We start from the raw sequence: 16,510 nt of genomic DNA, 5'->3' as shown, positions 1-16,510 counted from the left end.
TAAACAGACGAGTGTCACCATTACTTTATGTTTCAGCACTTGGATTCCAGAATATTGCTGCTTTCCCAGGGCTTGGCCATTGTTAGAACGTCCCAGGTCGCGCAAGAACAAATGACTTCTTTTATATTTTAATTTTTATTATAAGTATTTTTCTTTGCTTAAAAGATTATTTAGTCAGGCGGTGGTAGTGCACACCTTTAATCCCAGCACTTGGGAGGCAGAAGCAGGTAGATCTCTGTGAGTTTGAGGCCAACCTGGTCTACAAGAACAGGCCCCAAAGCTACAGAGAAACCCTGTCAGCTTTTTTTTTTATTTATTTTTTTTTATTTTTGGAGGTAGGGTTTTTCTGTAGCTTTGGAGCCTGTCCTAGAACTAGCTCTTGTAGACCAGGCTAGCTTTGAACTCATAGAAATCCACGTTCCTCTGCCTCCCAAGTGTTGGGATGAAAGACATACACCACCACTGCCCAGCTGCTTAAAAGATCCTTGTGTATCAAAACAGAAATATGTTTAAAAAAGCGTTTATGGCTGCTAAATCAGTGTTTTGACAGAAGATTGTTCTTAAAGGATGGAAAGTTTTAGCATTGTTAATGTGGTTTATTTCCTAATATATGAAGGGACTAAGTGCAGTTTTTGACTTTTATAATTAAAAACTTGTTAGTATGGAGATTATAAGCACAAATAGAAGATTATACGAGCATCTGTACCTTCTCATCGGTGCAGCCAGAGAGCTCACTCTTGCTCTGCTGGAGCTGGCTGATGACTAAGTGCCGTCTCATTGCTAAGGAGCGTTCTTTAAGGAATGTGACTGCCTACAGCACTTACCACAGAGCTGCAGTATCGAGCTGTAGGTTTATGTTGACTGTAAAGTTGTCTCAGGTAGTTTCTGTCCTGTGCTAGCTTTCAGTGCCAACGGGAAAGACATCATTGTGGACTTCCCCCAGCAGTCTCACTGGACTGGGTTGCTGTCCGAAATGGAGTTGGTGCCCAGTATTCATCCAGGGGTCACGTGAGTTTCTGGTTTCATGATTACTAGATGAGTTTGGGGAGGAAGAGTTTTCTTCTAAAGTTATTTAAGAATGACTTCATTATTTTCTTATCTTTCTTAAAAACAGCTGTGATGGCTGTCAGACGTTCCCTATCAATGGATCCAGATTCAAGTGCAGAAACTGTGATGACTTTGATTTCTGTGAAACCTGTTTCAAGACAAAGAAACACAACAGCAGACATACTTTCGGCAGGATAAATGAGCCAGGTAGAGCTGAATGCTTGTACTTCGTCCTCCATTAAGTCCCACTTGTGAAATAACTCCTGAAGTCTGCCGTTAGGTTCACGTGTGTACAGGGGGTGTTGCAGAGGGAGCGCAGTTAGAGAGAAGGGACAGTCGGATCCATTTCCTCCCCTTTCCCTGCCTTCTTTCCTTTAGAGTAATAAGGTTTGCCTGTCTCAGTTTCCAGAAATTTTAGAATCATCTCCAGAAACTAAGAGCGCATATATGTTTAGTTGGGTGCAATGGAAGTTGGTGGTATAGGTTTTCATTTGTAGTATTATGTATTTGTATTGCAGTGAAATACACAGAGCTTAGAATTTGCCATTATAAATTTATAGTGAATGTGCTGTGTATGATGTTGTACAACTGTCTCTACCATGTATTTCCAAAACCATCTGTCCATCCAAACAGACATTAGCATTTAACTTCCTCATCTTGTCTTTCCTATTCCTGCTGCCTTAGTTAGGCTTCCTGTGGCTGTGATAAAACACCATGACCAAAGAAGTTTAGGGAAGAAAGGGTTGATTTAATTTTGCAGTTTACAGATTTATAAACCATGGCAGTCAGAGCAGGAACCTGAAGGCAGAAACTAAATCAGAGGCCATAGAAGAGTGCTGCCTGTTTGCTTGCTCCCATCCCAAGACACAAACAGATGCTTGCCCACCCATGTTAATGGCTGCATCATTCACAATAGCCAACATGAAAAACAAATCTTAAATGGCCATGAATAAATACACGGATAAAAACACTTGGTATATATATTCGGTGGAAAGTTGTGACTACCAACTGCGTAAGACACATTCTGATGAAACATTACAGCACAGAAGAACCCTGACGACAGTGGGGTAAACTAAGCCTTAACCAGCAGGGTTGGTTTGTCAGATGTTAGTGATCAATTCCTATTTGAGCTCACTTTTATCAACTGTCATTGACATAGATGTATGTTGAGCTTTAATCTAGTGAACAGAGGACAGAGAACACCTCCCAAATGTGATGTCACTTCATAGTTCACTCTTGTCTGTACTTCCTGCTGGGATTTCAAATGCAGCTCGGCTCCTGGAGCTGCTCACAACCCTCTTGGGCCTGAGAGCAATAAGGGGAGCTGTCAGATCCAGGCCACGTCTCCTCTGCACACTTCCGTTTATCCCTAGCCTTCTTTAGTTGCTGGCCTTAATTCTTTTCTATTTCATTATTTTGGTACTTTCAAACAGAGGTTTGTTTACTTTTTTTTTCTTTTTTTTTTTTTTTTGTCTTATTCTTTTAGTTGGGAAAGGCTAACTGAATTTCAGAATTCACCATTAATGGATGTGTAAATACAAAGTTGATCTTTAGCGCTGCATTTATAAAAGTATTTTTATTATTCTTATTTTTGTAGTCTAGAGACTGATTCTGGGGTATCCTGTATACCACACACACATTCTCCCACTGAACTACTCTCTCAGATCCTAAAAGTTGTTCTAATAATATTTTGTTGTGAACGGACACAGGTTGTTTGGAAATACATTGCCTTGTTATTATCTGAGAAGATTTATGTGGAATGAATTACAGCATTATACAGACCTCATTTCTCAAATTGATACAAAGTAATATTGGGTAGCTTTTAGAAAGCCATTTTTGGTATTAACTAACGGCTCTTTTTAAATTTAAAGATATTTGAAAATAGCATAGTTCGAAGCGCTTTGCTGTGTCGTCCTCTGGTTTCTCAGACATGGGGGCTCTGTCCAGTCCCATAGTGTCTGTCCTCTGTTTGACCATGCAATAGGGCAGTCTGCAGTCTTTTGTGGCCGTTCTGGAAAGCAGCTGAAGCGCTGTCATAGCAGTCAGCCTGGAATGCTGCTAGACAGCTGGTCGCGGATGGTGAAGAGTCTGAATGTGTCGTCCTCTGTGAACCAGGCCTCTCGTCTCATCGATGGCAGTGAGCCCTGTTGGCAATCATCTGGGTCCCAAGGGAAGGTAATGTTTGTGGGATGTGTCAGGAAACACATTGAACTGAGAACTTTTAGCTTTGCTAATACCCTGTCAACGCTCATTTTAAGTTTCAGGTCATTAAATAATTTTTAACATACAGACTAGTATATTGTGTATTATCGTTAGATTTTTAAACACTATGAATAACAGATTTTATTAAGTGACCAGTTGAGTAACCAATTATTTTATATATTTTCATATGTAAAATGTTAATTCCTATTATACTCCAGGTTACAAGTTTTTCTAGCATACAAATGAGTTTTTGGGATTTCACTAACACTGTTTGTACCTTGTTTGCCAGCAGGGCAGATGTGATAGGAAGGGAAACGTTTTCTGTGACCCAGTCTAGATCCTGGTCAGAAGTCTGTAAATGCACCATTTATGTGACTTGGAGTGAGACTGCTCAAATCAGCAAGTGGTGGGAAGAGATGTTCTTTCTTCCAGAGTAGGGGTGAATCTTCACACTCCATTTTACATTTAAAACTCAGGTTCAGGCTTCAGTGATATTGTTATATTTTACTTTGTTTATTGGTGTGTGTGTGTGTGTGTGTGTGTGTGTGTGCGCACATGGAGCTCAGAGCTCGTGGTTTTCTACCATGTAGGTTCCTTGGGGTTGAACGCAGATCATCAGGCTTAGCAGCAAGAGCCTTTGTCTTACGAGCCATCATGCTAGGGCCTATTGAAGACTTTAGCAGCTAAATATAACTTAAATTTCGGTAACTGAGCGTGTATTTTTTTTTCTTCCCCCTTTAAAAAAAGCATTGGATTCGTTTGGAGATTTTCCCAGATGTTCTTGTTCATAGATTAAAAATGATAGTAGATCCTGCAGACAGTAGCTACATGCCATCCCTGGTCGTGGTGTCAGGTAATTGAATTCGTTTCCTCTAAAAGAAGCCTCTCCTAACATTTAATAAAGATTGCTTGTTTGATTTCTTTACCTTTCTTTCCCCCCAGGTGGAAGTTCCTTAAATAACCTAATTGAACTAAAGACTATTAATATCAACCAAACTGACACCACCGTGCCCCTGCTGAATGACTGTGCCGAGGTGAGTTGAGTTGTAGTGACCTGTTTCTTTCTGTGTGATTGTGTGTAGCCCATGGATGGCAGCTATGTGTTCGCACTTAGCTGAGTTTTTTCCTTCTTAAATGATTTACATTCCTTAATACCATATTTTATACAATTACTTCTGGGAAAGAAACAAAACCAACTTCACTTTTCCCTGTTTTTGGTAATAAACATGTGTTCATATTCCTAGTGCTCTCTAAAAAAAGCTTTGATTGGAGGATTGGAGTTTCTCTCTCTCTCTCTCTCTCTCTCTCTCTCTCTCTCTCTCTCTCTCTCTTTCTCTCTCTCTCTCTCTCTCTCTCCTTTTTTTTGGTTTTGGATATGTTTTGGTTTTTCCAGACAGGGTTCTCTGTGTAGTCCTGGTTGTCCTAGAATTGGATCTGTAGACCAGGCTGGCCTCAAACACTCAGAGATCTACCTGCCTGCCTCTACTTCCAGAGTGCTGGAATTAAAGGCGTGTGTGACCACCGTCCCTGGCTGAAGTTGCTCTTTACATCCATACATATTTCTGACAATATTTGTGATGTTGAAATTGCTTCTTTGTTGAATCACCTTTGCTTCAACTGCTGAACCTGTGAAGTAATAATAAAATATCTTGCAGAAAGAATCTGAGTTTGTTGTGTCTCTTGAAAAGTCCGTCTGACAGGTTTTCTGTACACATGTAGGATGGCTGTGCCCTCTGCACATGGTCTCTTTGCTGTGCAGAAACTTCAGCTGGTTGTGCCCTCTGCACATGGTTCTTTGCTGTGCAGAAACTTCAGCTGGCCGTCCCCTATGTACATGGTCTCTTTGCTGTGCGGAGACTTCAGCTGGCCGTCCCCTATGTACATGGTCTCTTTGCTGTGCAGAAACTTCAGCTGGCTGTGCCCTCTGCACACGGTCTCTTTGCTGTGCGGAGACTTTAGCTTCTAGTCATTCTGCTTCTTAGCTCTTGGGCTCTTAGCTCTACTGTTGGTGTTCTGTGTAGAAAGTTCTCATGTATAGCTATACCAAGTGTTTTCTGTGCATCTCCCTTTAGCCATTTCAGGTGTTTCTAGTTGCTCTCCTGTTCACTTTAAGTTGTGTGTAGGGTGAGAGATAAAGATCTCATTCTTCTGCAGGTGGGCATCTAGTTGTGTCAATCCTCTGCTTACTAAGTTTTTTTTTTTCAGTGTTTGTTTTTGACACCGTTTTTTGAAAAATAGCAGTGTGCATTTATTTCTGAGTTCTCCATTCTGTTCTGTTTGTCAGCGTGTTTGTTTTTGTACCAGGACCATGTGGCTTTTGTCACTGTAGCGCTCGGTAGAATAATTTGAGGTTGTATATTATGATGCATCTGGCAGTGTTCTTTCTGCATAGAATTACTTTGGCTACCCAGTTTGTTTTTATATTTCCATATGAGTTTAAGATTTATTTCTACTTCAGTTAATACATCATTGCAGTTTTGAAGAAGCTTATATTGAATCTGTTAATTATTCTTGGTGACAGAGCTGTCTTTATGACATTAGCTCTGCCAAGACAGGAGCCTGGGCGTGTTTTAGTCACCTGGTGTTGTCTTCAGTGTTCTTATACTTACCTTCTGCTGAGAGTTTATTCCTAGATTCTTTCTCTCCCTCTTTTAAGAAAATATGGTGTACAGGATTTTTTCTTTTGAGTTCCTTTCTCAGCAAGTTTACTATTGCTGTATAAATAAAAACTTACTGTTTGGGTTATCATTTTGTATACTGCATTTACCAGATCTTCTAGTTTCCTATTAGACTCACTGTGTCTTAAGTATAGAGTCTTGCCATCTGCACATTAATATTTCCAGTTTTTAATCCCTTTTCATTTCTTTCTCGTTGCTATAGCTGAGATGATGAACACCATATTTTATAAGAATGGAGGAAGCAAGTTCTCTTGTCTTGTTCCAATTGTAGAGGAGATGTCAGTTTTCCCCATTTAGTACAGTGTTTACTCTAAGTTTGCCATATCTAATAGCCAATATTACTATATTGGGGTCTGTTCCATTTATTCCTAATTTCTTCAGGAACTTTTATCTTTATAAAGTTCAACTCTGTAAATTGCCTTCTCTGTATTTATTGAGATGACGATGTGGTTTCTGTCCTTAAGTCTATTAATATGTAACATTATGTTGATTGAGTTGCATATATTGAACCAACCTTTCATCTCTGGAAGGAAACCACCTTGATCAAAGCATATAATCTTATTAACGTAATTTCTACTTCAGTTTACAAAGGTGTTTTTATATCTGTTGATAAAGAAATTAATCATGGTTCCTTTGGTTTGATAGCAAGGTGATAGTGATTTAGTAAGATAAAATTGATACTATACCTTCCCCTTTTGTTTTGTGAAACGTTCATAAATGGGTGTCAGATTTCCTTTAAATATTTGCTACTATTCATCAGTAAACTCATCCAGTTCTGGGCTTTTCATTGTGAAGGGTTACTTATGTACTGCTTCCACTCTTCTAAAGTTATGAATTTGTTTATATTGTTTACATCCTGTAGATTTAATTCCTGTAGGTCATATGCACTTAGAAATTTTTTCTTCTTGATTTCCAAACTTGGAACACACATTTTCAAGGTATTCTCTAATGATCTTGTGGGTTTCATTGGTGTCTGTTTTAGTAATTTCTTTTTCAGGTTATCCCATGGGTAATGGAACATTGTACCCTTGTAGGAGCTTGAAAATTTCCTTCCCCATTTCTTTAGTGAGTCACTGTTTATTTAAAATGTATTGTTTAGTCTTAAAGTATTTGTGTGTTTTCTAAGGTCACTGTGGGGTGGGTTTCTTCCACCGCATTCAGGGATTATTTCTGCTCTCTGTCTGCCTGTAACATCAATTTTTAGAGAATGGCAGGAATATTCAGTAGATACCTGTTAAATCCACTTTCTCAGTATTTTATAGAATTTGGAGCCCCAAGATTCCGGGTATTAAATACTTACCTATAAATTTTTATTTAAAAAATTAAATAATTTTTATTTATTTATGTGTCCTCTTGAATTGTTCTCTTTCTCTTTATTAGCATATAGTGACCTTCTGTGCTTTATCACATCTATCCTATCATCTATCTATCTATCTATCTATCTATCTATCTATCTATCTATCTATCTATCATCCATCGTGTGTGTGTGTGTGTGTGTGTGTTTGGGTTTGGGTTGATAGTTTTCTCGCTTTTATTTCATATGAATTCAGTCATGTGGGTTGTCTTCACTTGGGTTTATATTCAGGGGGAAACTGGCTGTAGTAACATTTGTGGTGTTTGGACAGTAGTACTAGTGTTAGCTGCAGGAGTGAGTTCTGGGTCCCTTACTTGTCCCTATAAGATTTGGAGACAGGTCTAGTAAGGTGAGCATCCAAACTGCCTAGGCTCCCACAAAGCCAATACCTGGATGGAGGAGGGTGGTCTTTGGACTTCCCACAGGGCAGAGAACCCTGATTGCTCTTTGGGCTGACGAGGGAGGGGGACTTGGTTGGGGGAGGGGGGGGGAAAGGGGAGGCAGCGGTGGGGAAGAGACAGAAATCTTTAATAAATAAATAAATTAATTAAAAAAAAAGATTTGGAGACAGGGACACTAGCCTTCTGGTTGGGGGAAATGTTGCAAACTCACAGGGATTAAGAGTATCAGTATTTTTTTTTTTTTTGTTGCAGATTGGATTTTTAAAAATTTTTTTAAAGATTTATTTATTTATTATGTATACAACATTCTTTCCATGTATGTTTGTATGCTAGAAGAGGGCACCAGATCTCATTATAGATGGTTGTGAGCCACCATGTGGTTGCTGGGAATTGAACTCAGGACCTTTGGAGGAGCAGGCAATGCTCTTAACCACTGAGCCATCTCTCCAGCCCCCGAGTATCAGTATTTTAAGTAGTCAGTGAAGGAACTGTGGTGAAAAATAGGGTAAGAAGGAAAGTATGTGGGTTAGAGGGTTAAAAAAAAGCAGTAGAAAACAATGTATATTATATTTAGAGAAATGAGACATGGATCTAAGATCCTTTTCCAACACAATATAAACCACAGCATATTAATCGACTACTTAAGGTACAAAAGTATGAATATGGAAGAATGAAATTCTTAAAATGAAAAAAGATGTATGTGTATAAAAATAGGTTGCTAAAATCAAAAGATTACTGATAAAAAGCCATACTGGATAAAAGAGAAGAGGTACTGTTGTCTCAGGAGTGCTTCTGGACCCTGGGAGGGGAGAGCCTGTCCCTGTGTTGTGTGCATCAGGATCTGCCACCAACTCCATGGAGCCCCTGTACCTCCTCGCTGTGGCCTGGCTGGGGCTATCACAGTTCTTAGCTTCGTACCCACGCCTGTGCTTCTGCTCCTCTATACCGTCTAGTTTGGCATTTGGTGCTTCCGACCGGATGCTGTGCCATGCTCTGACTGGATGCTGTGCCATGTTCCGGCCAGATGCTGTACCATGCTCCGGGTTTTACAGCCCCTTCCCTGGGTCTGATTCACTTGTTGTGTGTGATTTCTCAACTCCACAATCCCTACTCTACTTTTGTCGGTCAGGCACAGATTTGGCTCAGTCTCTGGCATTCTTTCCACTTCTCCACTGCCTGGCTGTGAGATTACCTGTTACTTCTCCAGGCAGTGGTGGGGAAGGAGGATTTTAAGTGTTGAAAGCGTTCAGTTTCAGGTTCTTCCGCCTCTTTCTAGGGTGTAATTTCCCGAGGTCTAGTTAGCTTGATGTTCTGACTCCAGTTTGAATTTCCAGCAGCTCACACTTGTCTGTCCTGGCAGCTCTCATGCTTTCCCTGGGAGCTAGGAGTCCCTTCAGGGCACTTGCTGGCAGGATTCAGCCCTGACCATGCTCCTTGGTGTGGTCAGATGAACTAACTGGCTTCTTTGGGGGCAGGAAATGAAATCCCACTCTGTCTTCTTCCTGTTTTCTGTAGTTCTTTATGTTATTTCTCCATTTTATTCTTTGATTTCTCCTTTTATCTTGGCCTTCTTCTACCCAGACTGGTGAAATCACAGATGCAGTTTGTAACCTGCAATCTTCCCAGAATGTCAATGTCAGTGTCTGTCTTCTGAGTCTGAGGCGTCTGTAACTTGTCATTTTCTCATCCAGTATCACAGGTACATTGAGATCGCAATAAAGCAGTGCAGGAGCTCAGGGATCGATTGCAAAATCCACGGTCTCATCCTGCTGGGACGCATCCGGGCTGAGGAGGAGGATTTGGCCGCTGTTCCTTTTCTGGCTTCAGATAACGAGGAGGAGGAGGACGACAAAGGCAGCACTGGGAGGTGAGAGCTTCTTCCTCTGGGACTGGCTGCCTTCTGTCCCATCCCCAGATTGTGAATCGTGCCTACTAGGATGCTTAGTCGAGTTGTCAAAAATAATTATCTTGCAAGAAAATAAAACATAAAAATGCACATTTAAAAAAATGACCATTAGAAGATTGGGGAAAAAAAAGCTTACTTTTGTTTTTAATCTGAAACGTTCTGTTCCTGTTTTGGTTTAAATCCCTGTAGCTTCCTTTTGTTTTCTGTGCTAGATCATGATTTTCGGTAGACACATTTTATTGCTAGCTATTTTACTGTTAACTTAGATGTTTTAGCTTTTCTTTATTATGGTAAAATATACTAAGCCTGATTTTCCACTTCTGCAGTTTTAAGCTTACAGTTGGGTGGCATTAAGGACATGGACGTTGTTATACTGCTGACTCTGGGCTGTCTCGAGGCTCTTGTGTATAATTCTTGTGCAATCCTAGGACTTCTTGTTATCTGATTCTGTAGGTGGGGATGCCTGCTGCTGTGGCTGTCATTCTGCACGTGTGTGTGCAGGAGCTTCTGTGGGTCTGTCCTGTGGTCAACAGTGACACTGGACAGAATCACCTGCATCAGCGTGGTGTTGGACCTGGGAAGAAAGGGGTTGTGTGGGACTGCAGTGGAGCATTGCCCCGGACAGGAAGAGTCAGTGTTATGGAACAGGGTGTGTCAGGGGTGACAAAGATTCTTCCATTATGTGTTAATTCCATGACGTGTGTAACAAGGACTACTTTAGGCTTCCTTTGGAGTCCTGACAGAAACATTGCTGCTGATCACTTTCCTCACAGTTGAGCTTTTGTAGATGGGTTAGTGCGTGTGGGGTTGTTCAGACAAACATGTGCAAAATACATTTCGGTGGCTCCAACGCTGCTCCTGCCACGCTGGCTTTCTAGTAGGGCCAGAGCCTTCCATAGGTGGTGGACGCAACTCAGGTGACCAAACACATTTGCTGTAAGTGACTTTGAGTGATGTAAGGAGACAGAGAGCAGCTCCATCTGTACTGCTGCTCAACACATGCTCTTGTCATCAGTGCCACAGCTCTGGGGTGAGCCAGGTCACTTCGAGGCCTATGGTATTGCTCTTCCATGCTGTCCTGCCTTATTTCAAGACCTCTTCATAGATACTGAAAAGAAAACAGTATGTGCATACATACACTAGCTTATTTACAATATGTGTGAGAATTGCAGCTTAGTGTTTTCTCATTTAGTGACTACTAAAATGAATTGGGACTGGTATACTTAATACATCTGTTATATATGTGTAACCATAACTTAGTGATGACTTTTTTGTTTGTTTGTTTTTAGTAATTGAATACACTAACAAGAAAATCGAGACATTTGGGTGTATCTTTATATTCCTAAATAATGCTATTAATTAGCAAATAATGTCTGGATTAATAAGCAGTCTAAGCAGTCTGTCACAGAACCAACACCCAAATTGCAGGTGGTTATGTTTAGCTGACCATTCAGTACTTAACATTGTACCACTCATTGAATATTCTGAATGTCAGTATTTGTTTCCCAGCCATATATTTGACCAAAATTATGTTCCATGATAATTTGATACTTTGTATATAAATTTGTTCTACTTTGCCTCTTATCAAATAAGTCAGCTTTTCTACATTTTTTATTTTCATACCATGGGATTTTGATCCCCTAAAGTAAATATTTATTGCTATGTAATTTTTTTTTATAAAAGATTTGTTTATATAAAGAGTAGTTTCTAAAACCCAGAATCTTCCATTCCTTGTAAAAATGGATCACAAAAACAAGTAAAAGAAGCAGGGTTTTAGCACTTGGCATCAAAGTACCAGCCGAGGCCATCTTAACCTTGTCCTGTGCACTGCGAGCATTAATCAGGTAGAGAACTGGAATACTGTTGCTCCCATCAGGGACAGGTCAGGAGATGGGATCAGCAAGGCATGTAGCAACCCAGGAATACAGTCATGGCAGAACCCCTCCATCCTGGCCTTTCCAGCTTGTGTTGTAGGCAGAGGATGTCAAGGAAGAAAGTAACATATTGCTTTGATGTATATTAAATACTTCTAATACCACATAGTTAAATTTGTTTGATTCTATCTTTGAGAAATAAAATGACCACATACATGTTTAGGTACAGGACCCTCCTCTCTCCATTCCCCTCCCCAGATACAAAATACAAGAAGGCCACTTTTGGGTGGAACCTGTTAGGTCATTTCCCCAGGGGCTCTCAGGACCATTTGTGTTCACTGGGCACCCTGTTGAGCACTAGGACTTGTTCTGAGCCAGGAAGCAGTGTTATGTTTAACTTGTGTTTAGGAAGAAAGCAGATATGCACTGGCTTATGGAAGTTTTGCCTCATGGGATCTTACGGTGCAAGAATGACCAAATTATCTGATACCAGAATGTTCTCCAACACAAGTACAACGTTCGAATATAAATTCTGCTCTTAAAAGATAACACGTTAAAAAAAAAAAAAAAGATAACACGTTACTGGGTGTGGTGGTACACATCTATAGTCCTAGCACCCAGGAAGCTGAGGTGGGCAGATCTCTGTGAGCTTAAAGAACAGCCTAGTCCAGCTAGTGAGTTCTGTGCCAGATGGGGCTACAGAGTGAGACCCCCACCTCCAAAACAAGCAAATGTATGGAAAGAAAACAGACTAATCTGTAAATGTTTACTGTACTGAAAGTAAGATACAGTGATAATCCGCAGCTGTCATCCACGTCTGTGGAAATGCCGGTCCTCTGGAGCACTTGCTTGTATACAGACTGGTGGTTTCATGTGCTAAAAGCAAAGCTTTGAGATGGACTCCTTACTTGTTATTTAAAACTCTTTCATGTTTTAAATGCTTTGTTTCTACCTTTGTTTCCTGTCTAGTCTCATTAGAAAGAAGACTGCCGGGTTGGAGTCAACAGCCACAATAAGAACCAAAGTGTTTGTGTGGGGCCTGAATGACAAGGACCAGCTGGGTGGGCTCAAAGGCTCCAAGGTACCTACCCTGTTCCCTGTGCCTGATGGCAGTGCTTGCTGCTTGTGCCTGAGGCTCAGCTAGGCAGGCTCTTTAACCCTCTTTCTAAATGTGGGTTCTGAGTTCAGACTTTGTGAGCAGCTTCTCTCCTTTATATACAGTTGTATGGAGAGAATGCTTTGTGAGCACAGAGACATGGGACAATAGATCTGAGTGTGCATGCTTGTCATTGTGGAGTGGCTGTGGGTAGAGACCCCCCCCCACACACACACATTCACTCACTCACTCACTCACTCACTCACTCACTCACTCACTCATTTTTTTTAAAGATTTATTTATTATGTATACAGTATTCTTAGTATTCTGCATGTATGCCTGCAGGCCAGAAGAGGGCACCAGAGCTCATTACAGATGGTTGTGAGCCACCATGTGGTTGCTAGGAATTGAACTCAGGACCTTTGGAAGAACAGGCAATGCTCTTAACGGCTGAGCCATCTCTCCAGCCCTCACTCATTCATTTTTGTATCCTGATCATGGTTTCCCCTTCCTCCCCTTTTTACCCATTCATTCATTCATTCATTCATTCACTTCTCATTCATTCATTCATTCATTCATTCATTCATTTTTGCATGCTGATCATGGTTTCCCCTCGCTCCTCTCCACCCAGTCCCTCCTTTCACTGTTGATTAGTCCTGAGACTGCTGGGCAGAGGTGGTATACGCCTTTAATCCTAACACTCAGGAAGAGGAGGCAGGTGAATCTCTGTGAGTTCGAGATCAGCCTGGTCTACAGAGCGAGTTCTAGGACAGGCTCCAAAGGTTTTTTTTTTTTTTTATAATTATATTTTTGCTTCTATTTTTTTATTTTTTTTCTTTATTTTTTGTTTTTTTTGTTTTTTTTTGTTTTTTTTATTCATTTTTTATTTTTTTTTTTTCTTATTTTTTTTTATATTTACTATTTCATATATTTTATTTTTTTTTTTTTTTATTTTTTTTTTTTTTTTTTTTTTTTTTTTTTTTTTTATTTATCTTTTCTTATTCTTTTTTTTTTTATTGTTTTACTATTTTGTTTGTTTTTTTTTTTTTTTTTTTTTTCTTTGGTTTTTTTTTTATTTATTTTTTTTTTTTATTGTTTTTTTTGTTTTTTTTATTTTTTTTTTTTTTTTTTTTTTTATTTTTTTTTTTTTGTTTTTTTTGTTTTTTTTTTTTTTTTTTATTTTTTTTTTTTATATATTTTCATTTTTTATTTTTTTTTTTTATTTTTTTATTTTTATATTTTTTTTTATTTTTTTTTTTTTTTTTTGTTTATTTTTTTTTTTGTTTATTTTTGTTTTATTTTTTTTTATTTTTTTTGTTTTTTTTTTGTTTTTTTTTTTTTTTTTTTTTTTTTTTTTTTTTCTTTTTGATTTTTTTCCATTCATATTTTAATTTTAATTTTTTTTTTTTTATTTTTTTTTTTTTATTTTTTTTTTTTATTTTTTTTTATATTTTTTATTTTTTTTTTCTTTTTCTTTTTTTTTATTCTTTCTTTCCCTCCCTCCCTCCCTCCCTCCCTCCCTCCCTCTCTCCCCCCCTCCCTAGGAAACAGGGCTCACTATATATCCCTGGATGGCCTGGCACTAAGCCTGCAGTCTGGCTTGCCCTATACTCGTAGAGATCCTCATCTGCCTCTGCTTACCAGACTTTGAGATTAAAGATGTGCTACACCACGCCCAGTTAGTTTCTTATATATGTCAGTCACATTCAGAGTGAGCAAGGCTGTGACGGAACACCTCAAAGAAGCACTCCCGTGAAGACAGGCGTGCTTCGGTCCACATTTCGAGAGGAACACAATCTGTCATGGTGGCAGCATCTTACTTACTGCATCTGAGCAGATCAGGAAACAGAGAGAAGACTACAAACAGTCTGTGGTGCTGTAGCCCTCCAGGCCAACCCCCAAGTATCTCATTTCTTCCACCTAACTCCCCCCTTGCTGCAGAGTTTCCAGTTCTCCAGAATAGTACCACAACTGGAGAGTAAATGTTCAAACACATGAACTTGTGGGCATGTTGTCCTCAGGTCATGGCATGCTTAATTCTTCTTAGACCTTTCTGCACAGAAATGTTCACAGGTACCAAGGTGGACAGGTTTAGAGTTGTGACTTCTCATGTCCTCATTTCAGACCCCAAATGTTGTGCACAACTGGCTGCTCTTTGTATGTTTTCATGTGTATATCAGCTCCTTAGGCACCATATGTTTTCATTAGTCCCAAACTCATTGCTTAGGCTAGGTTGGCTGACCAGCAAGCTCCAAAGGATCTAGCCACCTTTCTTTCCCAACAATGAGCAAGCACAGGACAGCTGCCTTTCTTCTCCAGCATTGAGAGTACAAGCACTGGACAGCACCACAGCTGGAGATTTCTCTCCTGCCTGCAGTTCGAGGCTTAATATTAATTATAAAAGTTTGGCCAATGGCTTAGGCTTTTACTAGCTAGCTCTTACATTTAAATTAACCCATTTCCATTCATATGTGTATCACCACGTGCCCCATGGCATACTGGTAATGCTCTGGCATCTTACTCCTCCAGAAGCTCCTGGCATTGCCCAGACTCCACCTTTCCACCTATCTGTATTCTTCCCTGCCATAGGCCAAAGCAGCTTTATTCATCGACCAATAAAGACAACATATTTTCGCAGCATACAGAAGGACATTCCGCATCACACCACACTTGGTTCTTTTATTGAACTCTGGATTGGACTCAAATCCTCATCCTTGCATGGCGAGTCCTTGACTGAGTCTTCTCCCCAGCCCCTGATCTAATTGTGTTTCTGTACTGCAGACCCATTATAAGTAAATCTAATTGTATTCTTTCATCTCTAAAACACTTTAGTTTGTACTTCTAAGAGCTAAGGACTCTTGTGGTTAAGGTAATCACAGACTGACAGCAATTCTGTATATCATCTATTAAGATCACTTAGGAGTGAAAAAGTATAAACACTCTCTTTTTCTTCCTTTGCTTTAAAAAATCCTCTTCCAGATCAAGGTTCCTTCATTCTCTGAGACTCTGTCCGCTCTGAATGTGGTTCAGGTGGCTGGTGGATCTAAGAGTTTGTTTGCAGGTATGATTATTTTAGTATTGGTAAATTATGTTGAACACACATTAAACAATGTGGCCTTTATGTTGTGAGAGCTGAGACTTCTGACTGCTCCTTGCAGTGACTGTGGAAGGGAAGGTGTACTCTTGTGGAGAAGCCACAAACGGCCGGCTGGGGCTGGGTATGTCCAGCGGGACGGTCCCTATTCCTCGACAGATCACAGCCCTCAGCAGCTACGTGGTCAAGAAGGTAGCAGTCCACTCAGGTACGAGCCCGGCACCAGTGCACAGGGGCCTGATGTGCCTCTTGCTTTGCAAGTGTTTCAAGCCCTTCAGGAACTCTCTGACGTATCCTTGTGTTCTTTTTCAAGTTTTAGTTAACTACTCTGAAGAAAGGTGGATGATGTGACTCAGTCTAAGATTAGTTATTGGTACTTAGTAAAGCTTTTTGGAAGCCATCATTGTTGGCATTTCAGGTGTGTGTTGTACCTCTCAGAGGATTTGTGCTCAGTCTGGAGCGCTTGTGTCTGTCAGGCCCTGCACTTTTTAGCTATGAAACTGTAAAGTTCTCTTGCTTAAATAGGGTATCTTACTGTGAAAACTCAGTGGCTCCCGTGAGATTTCCCCAGAGCACCAATGAATTCTCAGTGTAAGAAAAGTGGTTTTCAAGCAAGTTCACTGCTGTCCCTCAGCTTTCGCTTTGGTGTTACTGAAACGTTCTGAACACCGTGCCAGGTCCCAAGGGGTGGCGCCGACTCTGGATACTAAGCTCAATTCACTTGTACTGGTTAGGATTCCAGAGGACCTATGTACGAAACAAGGACTTACTCTTCTCCCCTGTTAAGCTCCTGGTAGGGTCTGAGCCCATCTGTAAGGCATCTGCCTGTGAAGAGCACTGGCCCTTCTGGCCTGTTGC

At 40.1% G+C, this 16,510-nt stretch overlaps 1 protein-coding gene across 1 annotated transcript in view; it reads left to right on the top strand.

The window, feature by feature from the left end:
* Herc2 (HECT and RLD domain containing E3 ubiquitin protein ligase 2) overlaps positions 1-16,510 on the top strand; it is a 145,747-nt gene that overhangs the window by 77,783 nt on the left and 51,454 nt on the right. Inside the window, exons 51-59 of the mRNA XM_050140027.1 lie at positions 900-1,008; positions 1,115-1,254; positions 3,032-3,222; positions 3,997-4,102; positions 4,192-4,283; positions 9,374-9,549; positions 12,432-12,543; positions 15,538-15,619; positions 15,717-15,860. Of these exons, the coding sequence (XP_049995984.1) occupies positions 900-1,008; positions 1,115-1,254; positions 3,032-3,222; positions 3,997-4,102; positions 4,192-4,283; positions 9,374-9,549; positions 12,432-12,543; positions 15,538-15,619; positions 15,717-15,860 (1,152 nt within the window). The remainder of the gene's footprint in view (positions 1-899; positions 1,009-1,114; positions 1,255-3,031; positions 3,223-3,996; positions 4,103-4,191; positions 4,284-9,373; positions 9,550-12,431; positions 12,544-15,537; positions 15,620-15,716; positions 15,861-16,510) is intronic.

Source organism: Alexandromys fortis, unplaced genomic scaffold (assembly GCF_014885135.2).
Source record: "Alexandromys fortis isolate MF-2015 unplaced genomic scaffold, M_Fortis_MF-2015_v1.1 scaffold_39, whole genome shotgun sequence".
NCBI classification, from domain to species: Eukaryota; Metazoa; Chordata; class Mammalia; order Rodentia; family Cricetidae; genus Alexandromys; species Alexandromys fortis.
Note: the sequence above shows the minus strand (reverse complement) of the source record. Positions and strands in the feature narration are given on the sequence as shown.